Source organism: Ranitomeya imitator, chromosome 1, assembly GCF_032444005.1.
Source record: "Ranitomeya imitator isolate aRanImi1 chromosome 1, aRanImi1.pri, whole genome shotgun sequence".
NCBI classification, from domain to species: domain Eukaryota; kingdom Metazoa; phylum Chordata; class Amphibia; order Anura; family Dendrobatidae; genus Ranitomeya; species Ranitomeya imitator.
The window spans coordinates 349,530,579-349,553,883 of record NC_091282.1 but is presented as its reverse complement, the minus strand read 5'-3'; the positions used below and the strand labels follow the sequence as shown (position 1 = coordinate 349,553,883).

The 23,305-nt window shown below is 44.3% G+C and overlaps 1 protein-coding gene across 7 annotated transcripts in view; it reads right to left on the bottom strand.

Moving 5' to 3' along the window:
• The window catches only part of CCDC157 (coiled-coil domain containing 157), a 116,676-nt gene that overhangs the window by 23,488 nt on the left and 69,883 nt on the right, over positions 1 to 23,305 (bottom strand). For 6 of the 7 annotated variants that reach the window (XR_011319594.1, XR_011319606.1, XM_069760160.1 and 3 more), the window contains 3 exons: positions 13,781 to 13,968; positions 9,150 to 9,326; positions 8,828 to 8,990 (listed from right to left, as the gene is read on the bottom strand). Coding sequence is in view for 5 of the 7 variants with exons in the window: in XM_069760160.1 (XP_069616261.1) it covers positions 8,828 to 8,990; positions 9,150 to 9,326; positions 13,781 to 13,968 (528 nt within the window). In the remaining 2 variants the exon portion in view is untranslated. Of the gene's footprint in view, positions 1 to 8,827; positions 8,991 to 9,149; positions 9,327 to 13,780; positions 13,969 to 23,305 lie in introns of those variants that run through there. The other variant, XM_069760172.1, reaches the window with a different exon arrangement.

Sequence of the window (23,305 nt, the reverse complement as noted above, 5' to 3'; positions counted from 1 at the left end):
CCAGCGAAAGGCAAAAAATGGATACTGGTACAGTAATAATATATATCAGTATCGGAAAGTTAAATACAATATAAGGTATACATTTAAACCTAAAAAAAGTAACTGGCATTAATCATATGTATATATACTCCCACAAAAAGTGACAACACACAGGGCGTCCCCAGAGTTGTCAAAGACCAACAGCACCAAACCCAGTGCTATATAGTAATAACTGGATATAAGCCAGACTCAAAGCCCAATATACAGCAGCACTGGGATTGCTAGCAAAGATGAAATAGAATGCCAGTTACTTTTTTTAGGTTTAAATGTATACCTTATATTGTATTTAACTTTCCGATACTGATATATATTATTACTGTACCAGTATCCATTTTTTGCCTTTCGCTAGTTTAACACCGCATGGGGGGAATGGTGTGCTCGTGTTTGCTTTGCTTCTACACAATAAAGTTGTATCTTATTATATATATATTGTAGGTGTGCACGCATTTATGCAGTGTCTTTCTTCTTTTGTTCATTAAAGAAAAACCAAGCGCAAGCCAAAAGATTAACAGGGTGGGTGCTGTGTCCCCAATGATTGGCTCGGAGAAAAGGATTTTACGGTGAGTACACAAAAATCCCTATTTCTCCTACGCCTCATTGGGGGACACAGACCATGGGACGTCCCAAAGCAGTCCCTGAGTGGGGAATCACATCACAGATCTAACCCCATCTACCAACTGACTAAAGCTGCGCTACCGCCGCTTGCAGAATACATCTGCGAGGGGCCGTTTGTGCAGAAGTCTGAGAGCGTAGGCTGTATCAAGTTACAGCCTTGCAAACCTGTTGTGCTGATGCCTGATGCCGAAAGGCAAAAAAAAGAACGTCTACCGACCGAGTAGAGTGTGCCGTAATCCCCACCGGGATAGGCTTGTCTCTGACGCAGTAGGACATCTGAAAAGCCAAGTGAGACCATTTGGTATCGTAGCCCTGAAATGGCTAAACGGTGCCTGAGACCCTCAGGAACACACAGATAGGGCGTCCGGCCTACTAAAGGGCGCCGTCTTCTAGATGCACCTTCGGAAAGCCTTTACTATGTCCAGGGTGTGAAAGGCTCATTCCACCAGATGTACCGGATGGACAAGAAAAGAGAGAAGTCCTTGATAAGGTGGAAAGAGAAAAACCAACTTGGGAAAAAAACGGAGACCGTAGATGATTCGATGACAGCCTTGTCCTGAGGGAAAATCAGGAAAGGAATGGAACTCGACCGAACAGAGTGGTAGCTCTGAAACTTAGTTGATAGACAGCGCAGCGAGAAGAAACAGACGACTTCAGAGACATCCTGCAACGGTTCGAAAGGCGTCTGTTAAAGAGCACCCGGGACCATATAAGGTCTCAGGGCTCTAAATGCAAGCTATAGGGAGATACCACATGGGAGATCCCCTGAAAGAAAATGCATACTTACAGAATGGAAGTAATTCTGCTCTGGAATAAAACAGATAAGGCCAAGTTCTGGCCTTTTAGAGAGAGAGGGAGAGGGAGAAAAATAAAGCTGAGCGCCAAACCTGATTCCAGACCAGTCTGGAGAATTTCCCAAATTGGAGGGAACAGAGAAGACATGAGGACGTCCTGACAAAAAAATGAATGTTGGCAGATTATATTTGGATGATCCAGCAGTCGCCATAGGACATCGACTACTATCTGCACTAAATCTGCATATCACGCCCAGCACGGCCTAACCTGGGCGACAAGGATTACTGGAGTCCACTCTGCTCAGGTCTACCTGACGAATCTCGGAAGTAAAGGAAGGGGGGAAAAAAGCACGTATTGAAGATGAAACTGAAGCCGCGGAGAGACCCGTGTATGCCCCTTGATGGTCTATGGATCCCGACACCGAGCTCTGAAGTGGATTACCTTGGCGTTCAATCTTGAAGCCATCTGATCCACGCCCGGAGTCCTTAAATGAATACATTTCTGTCGAAAGGCCTCCCACTGTCCCAAGGCGAGACCTTGACGGCTAGGAAAAACTGCCGCCTGGGATATGGACTGCTGAAAATACTGAGTGGTTCCTCTCTGCCCATCGGGCAATATAGGCTACCTTCGTGCATGGCCACCCTGCTGTGGGTACACCCTTTAATGATTGATGCATGTGACAGCAGTGGCTTTATCCTACTGAATTTGGAAGGGGTGACTTGCCAGGAGATAATGGAACTGTTGCAGGGCTATCCTGATTGCTCGGATTTCCCAGACATTAATCGGAAGGCTCCACTCCCGAGGTGATCAGCGCCCCTAAGCCATGAGGTGCCTAAGACTACTCCCCAGTCAAGGAGACTGACATCGGTAGACACCACTAGCCATTATAGCGGGAGAAAATATTTCTTCTGGAAGAGAGAAGGTCTCAATGTCCACCACCTGAGAGGTTGCCTGAGCCGCCGGAGCATGCACCATCGGCGATCAAGGAAGAAAATGGGTTCATGCTGCAGGGGACGGAGATTCAGCTGAACGAAAAAGAAGACTGTTTCCATTGCTGTCACCATTTTGCCCCAGTGCCGTCATAGCAAACCGGATAGAATGATGGAGTGAGTGGTTAAGTGATTGGGCTCCCTGTTAAAAAAGGCTCGGACCTTGTGTTGAGGGACAATCACTAACCCTCGGAGGCATCCAGGGTCATTCCTAAAAAGGATATCCACTGGGCTGTAACGAGGGGAGCCTGTATACATTTATCCACGAGCTCAGGGGAGGAAGAGTATCGTCAGAGATGCGAAGGCACTTCGCGCAGTCCTGGAAGGACAGACCCCTGATGAGAAGGTCGTCTGAGTAGAGCAGAAAGATCACGCCTCGAGAGTGCAAGATGGACATGACAGCCATCATGACCTTCGAGAGCACACTGTGAACTAAAAAAGCTGTTTGGGAATGGCGAAGCACAGGATTGTTTAGAGAGGGGAAAATCTGAATATGTAGGAAAAAACGTTGTCGATGGATGTTAGAAGCGTCCCTCTTTTATCGACAAAAGAGCATGATCCTTTGGTGGGATCGGATGCCAAGACTAGTACTAACCACTGAACCAACGTGCTGCATTAGAGATGGAAGAATTATGAAAGTAGGAAAAGAATCCAGCTCAGGAAAATGTATAAAATCGAAAATTCTTTATTCCAAATAATTTTTAAAACGAGAAGAAACACTGCAAGTCAAAAATCAACAATATCCAAAAAATGGAAGGACAACCATGGTACAGCTGAACGCGTTTCGAACACTAAGTGTTCTTAGTCCACAGCCAGGATTTATTTGTGACACCAAAAAAGGTCGTCCAAGCCTTGCCGTGGAGAAGAATTGCTCTTTCCTCCCATAGCATCAGAGACAAGGTGAGTCAGCTTTACTCTAAATAAACGGCCACTCTGGAAGGAAGAGATGTCAGAGACTTTTTTTTTTTTTTTTGCACACAGAGGCCGTTTTCTATTCAATAAGCCAAGCAGCGCAGCTAGCCGCCTCCAAAAAGGCGACCAGGATACCATGGCTTTAGCTACCCCTGCCGCGGCATACGATGGATAATGCTGAACCAGAGGTCTCAAAGGCGGAGCGAGTCAGAGTCTCTGACAGTCCGTGGGTGATGAACCATCTGGCCAGGATAGAAGGATTCTGAATACCGAAACGAATACTGGCGGGTTCACTGCAGGAGATTCAGCTCAATCTTTCCACAGATCAAAACAGAGGGTACCACACCTCAAGAGGGTGCTGACCCTTGAGACGTTTAACAGGTTGCTCTCAGCGCTGGTTAAGTATAACCCGGACCTCCGGGTGAATGGTAAATACTGTATGAGGGTGATTAGTCCTCTTGAAGGGCACTGGGTGTTCTTGGACAGAACTGCAATCCTCGTCAACCTTTAGAGTCAGATTGACGGCCTCAATAAGCGAGTCCCTCATTTTCTGGAACTATGGTGAGTGCAGATCCAGGAAACATCCAATTCAAACTCAGAGTCTCGTTCTGCAAATCACTGGTGAGGAAGAGCGAGAAACAGAGCTCACGGACGCCAAGGCCTGAGATTGCTCGGGTAATCGTACCACGGATCCGATTTCTAGACGCTTGTACGGTTCTAGAATACTTGCAGCCAGTGCTAGCCAATGACTTCAGTGTAGGAGAGGATCCATTATATCAGACCTGCTAAAAGCTCCGATCCACAGAGGAATTCAATCTCTTTTGGCCAGATAAGCCACGGATTGTTTCATTGACGAAGCCCCTCGGGGGAACTAGGTACACTGGGATTGGGGTGATGGAGGGCTCCTGAGCGCATTTGAAGTCACGGGTTTTGCAAGTTAGATAAAACTAATTAAACTAACTAATAGTCTTATTGGACCCTTTGGGAGATTGGAACGTAATGATGTCATGGCGCCTTTAAGGAAACTGCATGCAGAGTCGTTGTAAATGCCAAACTGTTGCCCCTGTGAGTCGGCCCCAGAAATGCGCCCTCGCTGCCAGAGTAAGCCCCCCTGCCAGCGTCCCCTCAGACCACCTGTCCAGTGCCACTGCTGGTCTAGGACCATGGTACAGGGAGAAAGGGGTCACCCTCAATCCGCCATCCCTTTAGGGTGGTGGAGAGGGACTTACACCTCGGCCGAAGCTGTGGTCAGTACCGGAGGATTCAGCTTACCCAGGTCCTGCTCTTGTGTCCCCTGGGAAGGTGTCAGTGTCCTCAAGCCTCGCAGCGCTTCTGTCAGCTCTGCTGTTACTGTCACCGCTGTCAGGAAGCCGGCTCCGTTCCTGAGGTGTAGAAAGATGGCCGCCGAGAGCAGGAGGGGCGCCTCTCGTTTAGGACGAGAAGCGCCAGAAGTTTGGGTGGCGCCGGCTGCGGTGGGCAGAGCCATGAAAAACACGGCCTTGGCCGGCTAGAAGCCGGGGACTAAATTTGTGAGGCCTGCCGGAAATGAGCGCCGGCGCATACATATAGGCGTAAAACGCCACTGGACGCCGTGACACCACTCCCCCAGGGACAAGGACCCAGTGTCTGCGACCAGATGGTACCAGCTGCAGTCATACTCACATTTTGAGGTGATGTCGCAGAGCTGGTGCAGACCTGTTGCGGTGTGGCTGGTTGTCGGACTCCTCCCTCAATCCACCATCCCCATAGTCAGGGGGGTGGAGAGGGAATTTCTGCCTCCTTCCATCATCCGCTTTCAATCAGTGGTGATGCAGTGGGGACTGCACGGACGCCATAGTGGGCCCTCTGTTGTGGGACAGGGCAGAATGTCCGAATGTAGGCCTGGCTCCAGGAGAGGATACATAGAGGCGACACTCTATGTGGTCGCCTGTTGCTGGTGTGGGGAGATTGGGACCGTGAAGGAACTGTCGTCCCTGAAGTGAGCTCAGGCATGGCTTCCCACGTTGCAGGAGAGGGTACGGGGAGGAACTCTCCACGTTCTCGCCTGTTGATGATTTGGGAGAGATCGGAGACTTGAAAGGATCTGCCGCCTCCTTCACTCCGTTAATTAAAAAATAAAAATGTACAGAAAAGTAAAAATAAAATAAAAACGTTGATGTCTGAACCAGACCCAAGTGCCTCCTACAGACACTAAGCAAGAACTGGTTCTCTGGGAGCCAGCGGGAGGGTGTATACTGCAGGGGAGGAGCTAACTCTTTTTGTTTCAACTTAGTGTCAGCCTCCTAGTGGCAGCAGCATACACCCACGCTCTGTGTCCCCCAATGAGGCGTTGGAGAAAGGGGCTAATCAACTGCTTATCTATTCCATTTGGGCTGGTGGCAGACTGAAGCCCTTCACCTTTAAGGCCCCTTCACATTAAGCGACGCTGCAGCGATACCGACAACGATCCGGATCGCTGCAGCGTCGCTCTTTGGTCACACAGACAGCTCTCCAGCGACCAACGATGCCGGTAACCAGGGTAAACATCGGGTAACTAAGCGCAGGGCCACGCTTAGTAACCCGATGTTTACCCTGGTTACCATCCTAAAAGTAAAAAAAAACAAACGCTACATACTTACCTACAGCTGTCTGTCCTCCAGCGCTGTGCTCTGCTCTCCTCCTGTACTGGCTGTGAGCACAGCGGCCGGAAAGCAGAGCGGTGACGTCACCGCTCTGCTTTCCGGCTGACCGACGCTCACAGTAAGTGCAGGAGGAGAGCAGAGCACAGCGCTGGAGGACAGACAGCTGTAGGTAAGTATGTAGCGTTTGTTTTTTTTTACTTTTAGGATGGTAACCAGGGTAAACATTGGGTTACTAAGCGCGGCCCTGCGCTTAGTTACCCGATGTTTACCCTGGTTACCAGTGAAGACATCGCTGGATCGGTGTCACACACGCCGATCCAGCGATGTCAGGAGGAGTCCAGCGACGAAATAAAGTTCTGGACTTTATTCAGCGACCAACGATCTCCCAGCAGGGGCCTGATCGTTGGTCGCTGTCACACATAACGATTTCATTAACGATATCGTTGCTACGTCACAAAAAGCAACGATATCGTTAACAATATCGTTATGTGTGAAGGTACCTTTAGTCAAAGATTCATTAAATGCTAAAACTGACCTGCCATTAAAATTCTCCAGGTCATTATGAGTTCAGACACCAAACATGTACAGGTTCTTTTTTTATTTAAGTGGTGAAAAAAAACAAAGTTTGTAAAAAAAAAAAAAAAAAAAAGTGCCATTTTTGGAAACTCATAGTGACTATTTTTCGTGATCTGGGGCTGGGTGAGACCCTTTTATTGATACCCTTTTGTGGTAGATTCAATGTCATTGCATTTTATTGAAATGTTGTGGCAACCCCCCAAAAATGTAATTCTGTAATTTTTTTCTCGTTACGCCGTTTACCGATCTGATTATAGTAATTCTTTTTATATTTTGATAGATCAAGCGTTTCTGAATGCGGCGATGTCAAACCTGTATTATTTTTTTCATTTATTGTTTTATTTTCAATGGGGAAAAAGGGGGGTTGATTTGAACTTTTTACATATTTTTGTTATATTTTTAAAAACTTTATCTACTTTTTTACATGCTGCAATAGTCTCCTTAGGAGACATGAAGCGGCCCTGCTATGTGTAGGAGAATTGATCATCTGCTATGAACGCTGGCCACAGGGCGGCGCTCACAGCAGATCAGCAATGACTACCACAGGGATATAATGCAGATCCTAGGTTGTCATGCCAACCAATCAGTACCCTGCGATCATGTGATGGGTGGGATTAGTGATGCGCTTCTGGCGGGGACATTTTAAATGACAGTGGCATTTAACATGTTAACAGCCACGGGTGGATCTCGATTCCACCCGTGACTGTTAGGGGCACATGACAGCTGATCAGCTGTCATATGCCTGAAAACATGCGGGCTCAGCACCGGAGCCTACATGGAATGAGATATGATCTATAATGTATATATACTGTATAGGTTGCGAAGGGGTTAAATAAATTAAAAAAAACTACTATACATGTTTAATATAGAAATAATCATACTGACCTGGAGAATCATATTGCCAGGTCATTTTTACTACATAGCGAACATGGTAAATAAAAAAATCATTGTGGAATTGTGCTTTTTTGGCAGTTTTGCTGCACTTGAAATCTTTTTCCTACTTTCCAGTACATCACATGATAAAATGAATGTTGTCATTCAAAAGTACAACTCGTCCCACAAAAAATAAGCCCTCAGATGGCTATGTCAATGGAGAAATAAAAAGATATGGCTCTTGGAAGAAAAATTTAAAATGCAAAAATGGAAAATAGCCATGTCGGGAACGGGTTAACAGTGTAGCCCAGTATCTTTCTGTATCTGTATGGAATCTATCATGCAGTGTTGTTAGGGCAATCACACTGGGCAAGGGTCAGGTTACACTAGTGCTTTAATGCGGTATAATTAATTTAAGTACGATTAGATTAGATGGAAAATGTCAGCCATTAAAGAGGTTCTCTCCTTTGAACCACACCACTGACAATAGGCCGATCACAAGTTCTTCTCCCACTAAAGGTACCGTCACACTAAACGATATCGCTAGCGATCCGTGACGTTGCAGCGTCCTAGCTAGCGATATCGTTCAGTTTGACAGGCAGCAGCGATCAGGATCCTGCTGTGATGTCGTTGGTCGCTGCAGAAAGTCCAGAACTTTATTTCGTCGCTGGACTCCCTGCAGACATCGCTGAATCGGCGTGTGTCACGCCGATTCAGCGATGTCTTCACTGGTAACCAGGGTAAACATCGGGTTACTAAGCGCAGGGCCGCGCTTAGTAACCCGATGTTTACCCTGGTTACCAGCGTAAAAGTTAAAAAAAAAAAACACTACATACTTACCTTCCGCTGTCTGTCCCCGGCGCTCTGCTTCTGTGCACTGGCTGTGAGCGCCGGCCAGCCGGAAAGCACAGCGGTGACGTCACCACTCTGCTTTCCGGCCGCTGTGCTCACAGTCAGTGCAGGAAAGCACAGCGCCGGGGACAGACAGCGGAAGGTAAGTATGTAGTGTTTTTTTTTTTTACTTTTACGATGGTAACCAGGGTAAACATCGGGTTACTAAGCGCGGCCCTGCGCTTAGTAACCCGATGTTTACCCTGGTTACCGGCATCGTTGGTCGCTGGAGAGCTGTCTGTGTGACAGCTCTCCAGCGACCAAACAGCGACGCTGCAGCGATCGACATTGTTGTCGGTATCGCTGCAGCGTCGCTTAGTGTGACGGTACCCTAAGGCCTTCAATGATCAGACTTAGTAACCTTGGTAGTAAGTGATCAATTTCCCTCTATTGAGGAAGGAATGACGTTTTCATATTCACATGAGTGGGTTACATAATACTGGACAGGATCAGCCTTCCAGAACGAGAGATCTGGATCTGTTGTAGGAAAAGCCTATTCACAGTCTCAGAACTTACTCTGAAATTCGGGCAGTGGGTGCAAGTCTGGGTAACACACCAGTAATTTCTCTCTGTCTTTTTGCTCCTGCAGGCAACCTTGTAATTCTGTGAGCCGTCCAGTCACATCTGCGACAGACGCCTCCAACATTGTCTTCTCCTGCCGCAGCGTCTTTATCGTGTCCTACATGCGGTAAGGTGGAAGAGCAGACCATAAGTTCAAGGAATTTGAGCCCGTTGACCAGATACGAATAGTAAAATGTTGGTGGTGAAACTGGAACGATATTCCTATTCAGACCTCTGTATAGCGTTTTACTTGAAGAGTAAAGTCATTTAGCATTACCTGTTGCTCCTTCATTTGGTGCCTTAGCTTTTCTTCCTTCCCCTGTATTTGCTGTATTAGTTCTTCTAATTTGGCTCTTTCTTCATCTGCCTCCTCGAGGTTACCACGCAAGGTTTCACACTCTTGGGACAATCTGTCTAACTGCTGTGATAGTGATTTTTGCTTTGCCTGTAGGGACTAGAACCAGCAGAAGTCAGTTTATTAACAGTATGCACATATTATGATTGAGTAACTATACAAATAATACCAAGGAGGCTATAGGGCGAATGATAGCTGACATTTATAGAAAAAACTATCAATTGTGAACACTAAAAGAGCAATTTATACCCTATCTGGATTGGCTGATTTCTGGGGGTCTGACCACTGGTACCATAGAGAACCTAAAAACAGGGCCTCGGAATACCAACATTGGGGCTCTGCAGAGCTTTGTTTCCAAAGGAGCGAGGATGTGCATGTCCTACTTCTGCTCCATTCACTGTCTATGGGGCTACTGGAGTAGAGAACTCTGTTATTTCCGACAGAGTAAGCTAATAACATATATTACAAAGCTTCTTATTTTCACGTGTACTATTGATTTACCTATGTAATTAAAATTAAACCAATGGTCACTCTTTAAACTGAAAAAGAATGGAGCAGAGGGCGAGCAAGTGCTTCTATGCTTCATTCGAGAATGAGATCTGTTCTTGGGGTTCTGAATCCTCTTTCACAGACTAACTGTCCCCACTGCATTCAACAAGTTATCCCCTATCCAGAGAATAGGTTATATCCTTCAATTTTGTAAAAATCTAATTTCACCGATATATAACTGGTTACCTGGATTTTGTAACAGTTTTAACCTAAAGTACAGACCAAAAGTTTGGACACACCTTCTCATTTAAAGATTTTTCTGTATTTTCATGACTATGAAAATTGTACATTCACACTGAGGGCATCAAAACTATGAATTAACACATGTGGAATTATATACTTAACAAAAAAGTGTGAATCAGCTGAAATTATGTCTTATATTCTAGGTTCATCAAAGTAGCCACCTTTTGCTTTGATGACTGCTTTGCACACTCTTGGCATTCTCTTGATGAGCTTCAAGAGGTAGTCACCGGGAATGGTCTTCCAACAATCTTGAAGGAGTTCCCAGAGATGCTTAGCACTTGTTGGCCCTTTTACCTTCACTCTGCGGTCCAGCTCACCCCAAACCATCTCGATTGGGTTCAGGTCTGGTGACTGTGGAGGCCAGGTCATCTGGCGTAGCACCCCATCACTCTCATTCTTGGTCAAATAGCCAGCCCTTACATAGCCTGGAGGTGTGTTTGGGGTCATTGTCCTGTTGAAAAATAAATGATGGTCCAACTAAACGCAAACCGGATGGAATAGCATGCCGCTGCAAGATGCTGTGGAAGCCATGCTGGTTCAGTATGCCTTCAATTTTGATTAAATCCCCAACAGTGTCACCAGCAAAGCACCCCCACACCATCACACTTCCTCCACCATGCTTCACGGTGGGAACCAGGCATGTAGAGTCCATCCGTTCACCTTTTCTGCATCGCACAAAGACACGGTGGTTGGAACCAAAGATCTCAAATTTGGACTCATCAGACCAAAGCACATATTTTCACTGGTCTAATGTCCATTCTTTGTGTTCTTTAGTCCAAACAAGTCTCTTCTGCTTGTTGCCTGTCCTTAGCAGTGGTTTCCTAGCAGCTATTTTACCATGAAGGCCTGCTGCACAATGTCTCCTCTTAACAGTTGTTGTAAAGATGTGTCTGCTGCTAGTACTCTGTGTGGAATTGGCCTGGTATCTAATCTGAGCTGCTGTTAACCTGTGATTTCTGAGACTGGTGACTTGGATAAACTTATCCTCAGAAGCAGAGGTGACTCTTGGTCTTCCTTTCCTGGGGCGGTCCTCATGTGAGCCAGTTTCTTTGTAGCACTTGATGGTTTTTGCCACTGCACTTGGGGACACTTTCAAAGTTTTCCCAATTTTTCGGACTGACTGACCTTCATTTGTTAAAGTAATGATGGCCACTCGTTTTTCTTTACTTAGCTGCTTTTTTCTTGCCATAATACAAATTCTAACAGTCTATTCAGTAGGTCTATCAGCTGTGTATCCACCAGAATCCTGCACAACACAACTGATGGTCCCAACCCCATTTATAAGGCAAGAAATCCCACTTATTAAACCTGACAGGGCACACCTGTGAAGTGGAAACCATTTCCGGTGACTATCTTTTGAAGCTCATCTAGAGAATGCCAAGAGTGTGCAAAGCATTCATCAAACCAAACGGTGGCTATTTTGAAGAACCTAGACTATAAGACATAATTGCAGTTGTTTCACACAATTTTGTTAAGTATATAATTCCACATGTGTTAATTCATAGTTTTGATGCCTTCAGTGTGAATGTACAATTTTCATAGCCATGAAATACAGAAAAATCTTTAAATGAGAAGGTGTGTCCAAACGTTTGGTCTGTACTGTACTTCAAGCCTCCATTTCTAATTGGTAGTTGCTTCTAAGTATATATATATATATATATATATATATATATATATATACACACACACACACACACATCACAGATGAGCAGGAGCAACATAAAGGACACTAAATAGCAGTACTGAGCAGTGGCACTGTGAATCCAGCACTAGAATACATGTACTGAGTCAGTGGTGCAGCCTCCTCCACCCACACCCCTCTGGGGTCCACTACAGGTAAAGTAGTAGAAATGGGGTATACCTAAGGGATGGTGCAATGCGGTGAATGCTAGTATCCACCGCCTCTCCCCCACAATCTACTTTACAAGGATTCTATTGATTCTATTGTGGTGCAGGAGTCCTTTTTCTCTCCATCCATGTATGTTTGGCACTTTGCACCCAACACTTTATGGCATCAGTGTACTGACATTGCATGATGTGTTTCTCTGGGCAATCATTCATTAAATTTGGGAAGAGTCTGTTTACTCCAGTCATACATTTAGCGCTTTATCACATTTATATATTGCATTATGTGCTTTTTTTAAATCAAATATTGCTCCTTTATTCATACTTATTGGCCTATAGATCTGGGCTTTGTGCAATCATTATATTGGGTAGACACACATTTTCCTTATTCCTATTGCATCTAGCACTTTGGAGCCTTAGTGCATTTGTATTGTATTAGTTGTAATAAAAATATACAGTATATATTCATTAGGGATATAACACACTTTATATTGCTTCTATTCTAATTACTATGCATTAGCACTCATTAGTGGACCTTTGCACAATGTAATATTTGGTTTCCGATCCATTATATTGCAGTTTTTCTTCTTTGCTAATACTTACCTGTTATTATTTTTTTTTTAATTACAGCAATCATGTCATAATAAAGAATTGATGCATTTAAACTCTTTGTGGTCTGGCGTGCATCAATTTGTAGATAGGTATTTTATTACTTTTGCATGTATCACAATATCAGCTATATATTATAGGTGTTCACTACAGTTAGAAAGAGTATTTCTTTTGGGGTACATTGCGACCCAGTGGACTTTTTGATTAAACTTTCTGTTGACAATACCTGCACGTGTTACAGTAAAGAGTTAAATGAGCCTAAAAGGTGAAATCTGCAGTAAAAAAATAAAGGCGTTTATGTTACAGTACGGTCAGGCAAGGCCAGTATTTTCATTCTGATTTTTTCCACATGTACTGTTAATGGTTACCTATTTTCAGAGCGGAATCCATATCACAAATCTTTGATAATTCCACCACGTGTGGATGCACCGGATCCGTAGAGAGAGAGAGAGAGAGAGAGAGAGAGATTGCAGGAGATGTTTTTTGTGTCCGGCAAAAAAGCCTGAAGGGACGGATCCGGCACAAAACGGATGAAACGCATGTCCTTCAGGCACAATCCGGCAGTAATACAACTCTATGGGGAAAAAACGGATCAGGCGTAAGAAAAAAACTGATCCAGATTGTGCCTGAAACTGCCGGATTGTGCCTGAAACCAAAAACCTGATGTGTGAAAGCAGCCTTAGATACGCATGGCATACATTTCTGATCTCTGGTCTTAGAGGTGGGATGTGCACCTTGTCTTAAACGGTGACTGTAAAACTAACCGCAGGGACTTCCCATTCACTTCTATGAGCTTTCCGAAAGTGGCCATGCGCGTGGAGGATCACCACACCTCTAAAGCTTACTCTTAGGACCCCCGCTGCAGTGATCAGTGGGAGTCTCAGCAGTAGGAACACTCAGTGATAACACATTTGTTGCGGCTTCTGGTCCTTGTTCACCTTGTTGTAGCGTTGACATGATTACAGCTAGTGACCACTTCAGACAAGGTAGATGGCACGAGAATGCTGAGCCCAATGATTGACTGCAGTGGTCACAGATGTCACCACCGTAGCCAAGTCAACAAAGACCAGGAGCAGAGCTGAAGCAGCATGGTAAGGTTGGCTTTATTGTTTTAGATTTTTATTTTTTTAAATAAAACATTAGGGTAGACTATAAAAAATAATGTGGAAAATCACTAAGATACCAATCATCCCCAGACCTCTAGAAATGAAGATGAATCTAATAAGTAGTAAACATGCACATAGTATATACTGATATTTTGGGTATTTTTTGATCCTCTGCTGCCTAGTGACTTTTGCAGGACTCACCTCCTTGTGGTTTTGAAGGCTCTCCCCGTAGGCCTTCTCTTTAGACACAGCCGCCTCCGATACCTGGAGTCTCTTGACTGTATCTTTTAGGTGGACTCTCAAGTCACCAATTTTCTTCTCCAGTTCAGACACTTCTTCCTTGCGCACCATGTTCTGCATCTCTCCTAGAAGTTTCTGTCTAGCCAGTTCTAAGACAAGTAGACATTCTGGGATTAGTACACGGGTGATCAATTATTTATTGCTTACACATATTAATAGGAATCAGAAATAGAAGTATGCAACGTTCTTGTAGGTTTTTTCGACTTCACAGCTAATATAATGCAAGTTTACTATAGGAACGGAGAGAATAGGATACTCTGCCGAAAAGAGCGCACTCTGTTTATCAATGGGAGAGTACAAAGCGCCCCCTGTGTGTTATAACAAGTACTGCAGCATCACTTGCAGTACAGTATGTTTTCTCTATTAATATTTATTCTACTAGCTTATATATTGTTATTATGTTCCACAGCGCTTTACAGACATGATAATCGCTGTCCCCGATGGGGCTCACAATCTAGATTCCCTATCAGTATGTCTTTGGAGTGTGGGAGGAAACCGGAGAACCCGGAGGATACCCACATAAATACGGGCAGAACATACAAACTCCTTGCAGATGTGTCCTTGGTGGGATTTGTACCCCAGCTGCAAAACAACCCAAGTAATCAAGTAATTGATCGATAACATATCTATGACTATAGCATTGAGCCTCATGCCTATAATCTGGTCAGGTGACAAGTATCAGTGTGGTTTATGGATTGTCCCCTTGAATTTGGAGGCCTGTGATGTCGAATGTTCCATACTCTAACACATTTCTACAATGGATATGTGAATTATTTCTAAATTGTGACTGAGGCTGTAATTCCATTTTCTTTATTCTCTAATAGAGTATTGGATTATTTTAAAAAATACACCTATTGTTTAATTGAAAAAATTGCAAGCTGAAAATATTGGGAAACAATAAGTTAAAGAAATTCTATAAAATGTTGTCAGCACGATTAAACAAAAAACAAAGTAAATTTCTTTTTTTCTTCCTCCTTACAGATGGTGGGGAGAGGGAGGCAATGGGGTGTAATTTTAGGAGGGCTAAGGCTATGTGCACACGTTGCAGATTTCCTGCAGATCCGCAATGCTTTTTTCCGCGCAGAAGCGCTGCAGATCCGCAAGTGATTTACAGGACAATGTAAATCAATGGAAAAAAAATGCTGTGCTAATGATGCGGAAAAATCTGCACGGAAAATGCAGTAGATTCAAAAAAGGACCATGTCAATTCTTTTTGCGTATCTGCAGCGTTTCTACACCCATTGACTTCCATTGTGTCAGGCACATCCGCAGCAAAACCGCAGATGGAAAAAAGATCTGTGGTTTTGCTGAGGATGAAACGCTGCAGATCTGGAGGGGGAAAAGAGTGTGGGTGGGGTGTGGGCGGAGCTATGTGCGTGTATAGTGTGGGTGGAGCTATGTGCGTGTATAGTGTGGGCGGATCTATGTGTGTGCCGGTGTCTGCGTGAATCTGCGTGTCGGTGCGCGTGTCTGTGTGTGTCCCTGTGTACGCAGCAATTGTCTGATAGGACTACTGCTCGCATCCGGCAATGAATGCTCACAGTGACAGCACTGCCGATGATGGGAAAGTAGTCCCATCAGATAATGGCTGTGTTCAGTAATAAAAAAAACAAACAAAAAAACCTTACAGAACATACAACATATAACATACAGTACATACACATAACATACAACACATAACAGAGTACATACTTACCAATCACCTAGTCCCCGAAGCCCTCGATTCTCCTGTAATAAAAATAACATAATAAACCAACCTATACTTACCTTTCCGCTGTAGTCCAGTTAATAACGAGTGTCCCACAACGATCTCCCATGTAGAACACTAACATCGGTTGATGTCAGCTCTCTACAGGGGCCCAGCGATGAACTGACAGCGGGGGCAATCTCTCGCTGGCAACACTGTGTGGGAAAATTCTCAGGCAACATTGCTGTAAAGTGAGACCATGAACTAAAGTAACCTCTTCAGTGATGCACTGCAGGAGCCATTATTTCCTGTCAGTGCATCACAGGAGGCCTATAGAGCAGTCACATCACCTGAGGTCACTGTTATATAGGGGAGATCATCGTGGGACACTCATTATTAATTGGACTGCGTCAGACAGGGAGTATACGGTTGGTTTATTATTTTTTATTTTTTGCAATGATCGATGGTGGTTGTAAGTATGGTGAAATTAAGAATATTAAAATGCTTTTTTCTGGCAGTGTCTTTTTTTTTTCTAAACTCTTTCACTACTATAGGATTAGTAATGGATAGGTATCTTATTGACGCCTCTCCAATACTAACCGGGCTTAATATCACCTTACAATCAAAGGTGACATTAACCCCTTACTACCCCATATGCCACCGCTACAGGGAAGTGGAAAGAGGCTAAGTGCCGGAATTGGCACATCTTACAGATGCACCATTTCTGGGGCGGCTGGGAGCTGGTATTTTTAGCCGGGGGGGGCGGGCAATATCCATGGCCCCTCTCTAGGCTATGAATATCAGCCTGCAGCTGTCTGCATGACCTTTCTGGCTATAAATTATAGGGGGACCCCACATCATTTTTTAGGGGGTGTCCCCCTATTTTAATAGCCAGTAAAGGCTAAATATACAGCTGTGGGCTGATTTAGACATTAACAAAAGTTCATCTCAATAATTTGGTATATATCCTTTGTTGGCAATGACAGAGGTCAAACGTTTTCTGTAGGTCTTCACAAGGTTGGCACACACTGATGGTGGTGTGTTGGCACATTCCTCCATGCAGATCTCCTCTAATGCAGTTATGTTTTGGGCGTGTTGCTGGAAAATACGGACTTTCAGCTCTCTCCAAAAGGTTTTCTATGGGGTTGAGATCTGGAGACTGGCTAGGCCACTCCAGGACCTTCACATGCTTCTTACGAAGCCACTCCTTTGTTGACCTGGCGGTTTGCTTGGGATCATTATCATGCTGAAAGACTCATCCACATTTCATCTTCAATGCCCTTGTTGATGGAAGGGAGGTTTGCACTCAAAATCTCACGATACATGGCCTCATTCATTCTTTCATGTGCACGGATCAGTCGTCTTGGTCCCTTTGCAGAGAAACAGCTCCAAAGCATGATGTTGCCACCCCCATGCTTCACAGTAGGTATGGTGTTCTTTGGAAGCAACTTAGCATTCTATCTCCTCCAAACACGATGAGCTTTGTTTCTACCAAACAGTTCTACTTTGGTTTCATCAGACCATATGACATTCTCCCAATACACTTCTGGATAATCCAAATGCTCTCTAGCAAAATTCAGATGGGCCCGGACATGTACTGGCTTAACCAACCACCAACGTCCATATCATAAAGCTGGCACTTCCTAATACATAATCACTAACTTTGGTCTAACTTTAAAGACAGCCGAAACGAAGAGATCCAGAATACAATTAAAATAAAGCTTTATTACGGAACAAAATTCTCTCCATCTCACCCCAACGTCGCCCCCGGAAGAAGCTGGTTGCGAAATGCGCGTTGGGGTGAGGTGGGACGCTGGGTCAGCTGCAGGTAGATATTGTAACAGTTTCTGGTCAATTACAGGTCTGTATTGTTTATACTATATGCATGCTTAGGCAGCCAATATGGTACCAGATTAATATATAATCCTGCACTTATTACCATGCAGCATATGCTTTTAGTAATGTATACTACTTGGCCTCCCATCTTTTGTTAAGGTGCTTGTGCACTATTGCACTGGATAGAATTTTGTTCCGTAATAAAGCTTTATTTTAATTGTATTCTGGATCTCTTTGTTTCGGCTGTCTTTAACCCCTTAGTGACAGAGCCAATTTGGTACTTAATGACCGAGCCAATTTTTACAATTCTGACCACTGTCACTTTATGAGGTTATAACTCTGGAACGCTTTAACGGATCCTGCTGATTCTGAGACTGTTTTTTCGTGACATATTGTACTTCATGTTAGTGGTAACATTTCTTCGATATTACTTACGATTATTTATGAAAAAAACGGAAATATGGCGAAAATTTTTAAAATTTTGCAATTTTCAAATTTTGTATTTTTATGCCCTTAAATCAGAGAGATATGTCACGAAAAATAGTTAATAAATAACATTTCCCACATGTCTACTCTACATCAGCACAATTTTGGAAACAAATTTTTTTTTTGTTAGGGAGTTATACGGGTTAAAAGTTGACCAGCAACTTCTCATTTTTACAACACCTTTTTTTTTTTTTTTAGGGACCACATCACATTTGAAGTCATTTTGAGGGGTCTATATGATAGAAAATAACGAAGTGTGACACCATTCTAAAAACTACACCCCTCAAGGTTCTCAAAACCACATTCAAGAAGTTTATTAACCGTTTATGTGCTTCACAGGAACTGAAACAATGTGGAAGGAAAAAATGAACATTTAACTTTTTTTTGCAAACATCTTAATTCAGAACCATTTTTTTTATTTTCACATGTTTGGGCGCACCGCAGAGCTTGGAAGTGAAGGAGCGCCGTTTGACTTTTTCAATGCAGAATTGGCTGGAATTGAGATCGGACGCCATGTCACGTTTAGAGAGCCCCTGATGTACCTAAACAGTGGAAACCCCCCACAAGTGATACTATTTTGGAAACTAGACCCCTTAAGGAACTTATCTAGATGTGTGGTGAGCACTTTGAACCCCCATGTGCTTCACAGAAGTTTATAACGTAGAGCCGTGAAAATAAAAAAAATCGCATTTTTTCTACAAAAATGATCTTTTTGCACCCACATTTTTATTTTCACAAGGGTAACAGGAGAAATTAGACCACAAAAGTTGTTGTGCGATTTCTCCTGAGTACGCTGATACCCAATATGTGGGGGTAAACCACTGTTTGGGCGCACCGCAGAGCTTGGAAGAGAAGGAGTGCCGTTTTACTTTTTCAATGTAGAATTGTCTGGAATTGAGATCGGACACCATGTCGTGTTTGGAGAGCCCCTGATGTGCCTAAACAGTAGAAATCCCCCACAAGTGACCCCATTTTGGAAACTAGACCCCCCATGGAACTTATCTAGATGTGTGGTGAGAACTTTGAATGCCCAAGTGCTTCACAGAAGTTTAGAATGCAGAGTCGTGAAAATAAAAAATATATTTTTTTTCCACAAAAAAGATTTTTCAGCCCCCAAGTTTTTATTTTCACAAGGGTAACAAGAGAAATTGGACCCCAAAAGTTGTTGTCCAATTTGTCCCGAGTATGCTGGTACCCCATATGTGGAGGTAAACCACTGTTTGGGCGCACGGCAGAGCTCGGAAGGAAGGAGCGCCGTTTTGGAATGCAGACTTTGATAGAATGGTCTGCGGGAGTTATGTTGCGTTTGCAGAGCCCCTGATGTACCTAAACAGTAATAACCCCCAACAAGTGACCCCGTTTTGGAAACTAGACCCCCAAGGAACTTATATAGATGTGTGGTGAGAACTTTGAATGCCCAAGTGCTTCACAGAAGTTTATAATGCAGAGTCATAAAAATAAAAAATATATTTTTTTTTCAAGAAAAAAGATTTTGTAGCCCCCAAGTTTTTATTTTCACAAGGGTAACAGGAGAAATTGGACCCCAGAAGTTGTTGAAAAAATTTATCCCGAGTACGCTGATGCCCCATATGTGGTGGTAACCCACTGTTTGGGCGCACGGCAAAGCTCAGAAGGGAGGGAGCACCATTTGACTTTTTGAGCGCAAAATTGGCTATCGTGTTTGGAGACCCCCTGATGTAACTAAACAGTGGAAACCCCCCAATTCTAGCTCCAACCCTAACCCCAACACACCCCTAACCCTAATCCCAACCCGATCCATAATCCTAATCACTAACCCTAATGATAATCACAACCCTTACCCCAAAACAACCCTAATGTCAACCCTAACCATAACCCTAATCAAAACCCTAAATCCAACACACCCCTAATCCTAATCTCAACCCTAACCTCAAACCTAACCCTAATCCCAATACACCCCTAATCACAACCCTAACCTTAACCCTAATCCCAAACCTAACCCCAATCCCAAGCGTAACCCTAATGCCAACCCTAACCCTAATCCAAACCCTAACCCAAACTCTAACCCTAACTTTAGCCCCAACCCTAGCCCTAACTTTAGCCCCAACCCTAACCCTAGCCCTAAGGCTACTTTCACACTTGCGTCGTTTGGCATCCGTCGCAATCCGTCGTTTTGGACAAGAAACGGATTCTGCAAATGTACCCGCAGGATGCGTTTTTTGCCCATAGACTTGTATTGCCGACGGATCGTGATGGATGGCCACACGTCGCGTCCGTCGTGCACTGGATCAGTGTTTTGGCGGACCGTCAGCACAAAAAAACATTCACTGTAACTTTTTTTGTACGTCGCATCCGCCATTTCTGACCGCGCATGCGTGGCCGTAACTCGGCCCCCTCCTCCCCAGGATATAGATTGGGCAGCGGATGCGTTGAAAAACTACATCCGCTGCCCACGTTGTGCACAATTTTCACAACGTGCGTCGGTATGTCGGGCCGATGCATTGCGACGGCCCCGTACCGACGTAAGTGTGAAAGAAGCCTAACCCTAAATTTAGCGCCAACACTAACCCTAAATATAGCCCCAACCCTAACCCTAAATTTAGCCCCAACCCTAACCCTAAATTTAGCCCTAACCCTAGCCCTAATCCTAGCCCTAACCCTAGCCCTAACCCTAATTTTAGCCCCAACTGCTCTTCTCCTGCCGGCCGGCAGATGGAGACAGATGGCGGGCGCACTGCGCATGCGCCCACAATTTTCTATTCCCCGGCGGCCAGGAGGAGCAGCAGGAGGACCCAGGGACACCGGTGAGTATGATAGGGTCCCCGAATCCCCCTATTTCTCTGTCCTCTGATGTGCGATCACATCAGAGGACAGAGAATTACATTTTGCTTTTTTTTTTTTTGCAATCGCTGGTAAACAGTTAATTACCGGCGATCGCAAAACAGGGGTCGGCAAAACCGACCCCGATCATGCTCTTTGGGGTCTCGGCTACCCCCGGTAGCCGAGACCCCAAAGATTTTTCCGGGGCCGGACGGCGGGTGCACTGCGCATGCGCCCACCATTTTGAAGATGGCGGCGCCCATCGGGAGCCACGAGGAGCACCGGGGGAGACAGGTGAGTATTGGGGGGCGATCACATCGGAGAACAGAGAAATTAAAAAGAAATCGCGTTTTTTTTCTTCTTGCGATCGCCGGTAAACGGTTAATTGTTAATTGTTCTCTGGGGTCTCGGCTGCCGGAGAAAATCCGACTCTGGGGGGCGCTATTTACTTTTTCCACAGCGCCGTTATCCACAGTGCCGTTAATTAACGGCGCTGTGGTTTAAGTACACTTAGCGGCCGCCGTTAAAAGGCGTATCGGCGGTCGCTAAGGGGTTAAGGTTAGACCGAAGTTAGTGATTATGTACTGGCTTAAGCAGGGGGACACACCTGGCACTGCAGGATCTGAATTCCTGGCGGCGTAGTGTGTTAATGATGGTAGCCTTTGTTACGGTAGTCCCAGCTCTATGCAGGTCATTCACTAAGTCCCCTGTGTGGTTCTGGGATTATTGCTCACAGTTCTCGCGAACATTTTGACCCCACGGGGTGAGATCTTGCGTGGAGCCCCAGATCGAGGGAGATTATCAATGGTCTTGTATGTCTTCCATTTCCTTATTATTGCTCCAACAGTTGATTTCATCACACCAAGCTGCTTGCCTATTGCAGATTCAGTCTTCCCAGCCTGGTGCAGAGCTACAATTTTGCTTCTGGTGTCCTTCGACAGCTCTTTGGTCTTCACCATAGTGGAGTTCAGAGTGTGACTGTTTGAGGTTGTGGACAGGTGTCTTTTATACTGATAACAATCTCAAACAGGTGCCATTACTACAGGTAATGAGTGGAGGACAGAGGAGCCTCTTAAAGAAGTTACAGGTCGGTGAGAGCCAGAATTCTTGCATGTTTTTAGGTGACCAAATACTTATTTTCCACCATATTTTGCAAAATAAATCTTGCCAAATCAGACACTGTGATTTTCAGGATTTGTTTTCTCAATTTTAACTCTCATAGTTGTGGTCTACCTATAATGTCAATTACAGGCCTCTCTCATCTTTTTAAGTGGGAGAACTTGCACAATTGGTGGCTGACTAAATACCTTTTCCCCACTGTACCTACCTTATCCATACTGTGGTATGGTGGTTTTCAGTACAATTTTTAATAAAACAGGGCACCTATTACATAAAAATGTTTTAGTTGTATGTCATGTCTGTCTGTCGATCAGTTATCTGCATTTTTTTACTACCTCTTACTCTGAAAGCACCTAAACTTTCCATTGACAGCAGATGCAATATGGCAGCCTACCAAACGTTAGGTTATCAAATAGCAGCGAGCACTGAAGATTCTATGTATATAAACAGGTATGTATAAATACAGTAGACATTTTTATTTATGATCGAAATGAAAATGGAAAAGAAAATGGTCCAGGCACATTACCAATGCCGAATATGATGTTTTATAGAAAACAGGTTACCAGGAGTCCCCTCTTTTTCTCTTAGCTGTGTTCGCTAAACAATTGCATTAGGTAAATGAAATTCAGGATAAAGTAAATTTTTTAAAGTTATGAAAAACTATTTATTGGACGTGGAAATGAGAAGAAATAGGAGAAGTAGGGAGGTATGTCATGGCGTATAGCTGTTAGCAAAGCTCAATGGCTCTCACAAAACAGATTACGCCACTTCTCAGTTAGCCTTCTCAAGACCAGAACTGGTTTGGTTGTTGCTAACTGGCTTTTTGGCTGCTTCGTGGTAGTCCTTCCCTGTCTCAATTTCACCAGGATCTGCATGCTCAGTAAGCAGATACCAATGAGTAGGACGGTAGAGGAGTGAGCAGTCAGTTCCCTTTTCCACTATTCAAATTGCGCAACTGATACTAAGCACAACAGAAGCCACTACATAGCGCCTGCTTTGCAGAGACTCAGAGCACACAATGCACAGACCAGAACAGCATGCCAGGGGAACGGGAGTATTATTTGTTTTTTTTTAATTGTCAATCACTTGTGGTGGGGAATATTTGACCATAGGAGCTCATAATATATGAGGGCCATCAGACCATTTAGAGAATTATGGGCAGGGCCGGCTCCAGGTTTTCGCGGGCCCCAGGCGAAAGAGTCTCAGTGGACCCCTTCAACATATACCATGATTCATGACGCACAGATAAGGTAGAGAAATATATGTACTGTACAAAGCCAAATATTTCACTAACTTCTTACACTACATGAGTGATATTTATTATAAATTTTACAACAGCTCAGAAACCAGACAGTATAGTCCTCCATACAGTATTATGGGCACCACATAGTGCTCCGTATAGAATAATGGGCCCTGGTCCCATATAATGCTCCATACAGAATAATGAGTCCCATATATTGCTCCATACAATATTATGGGTACCACATAGTGCTCCATAC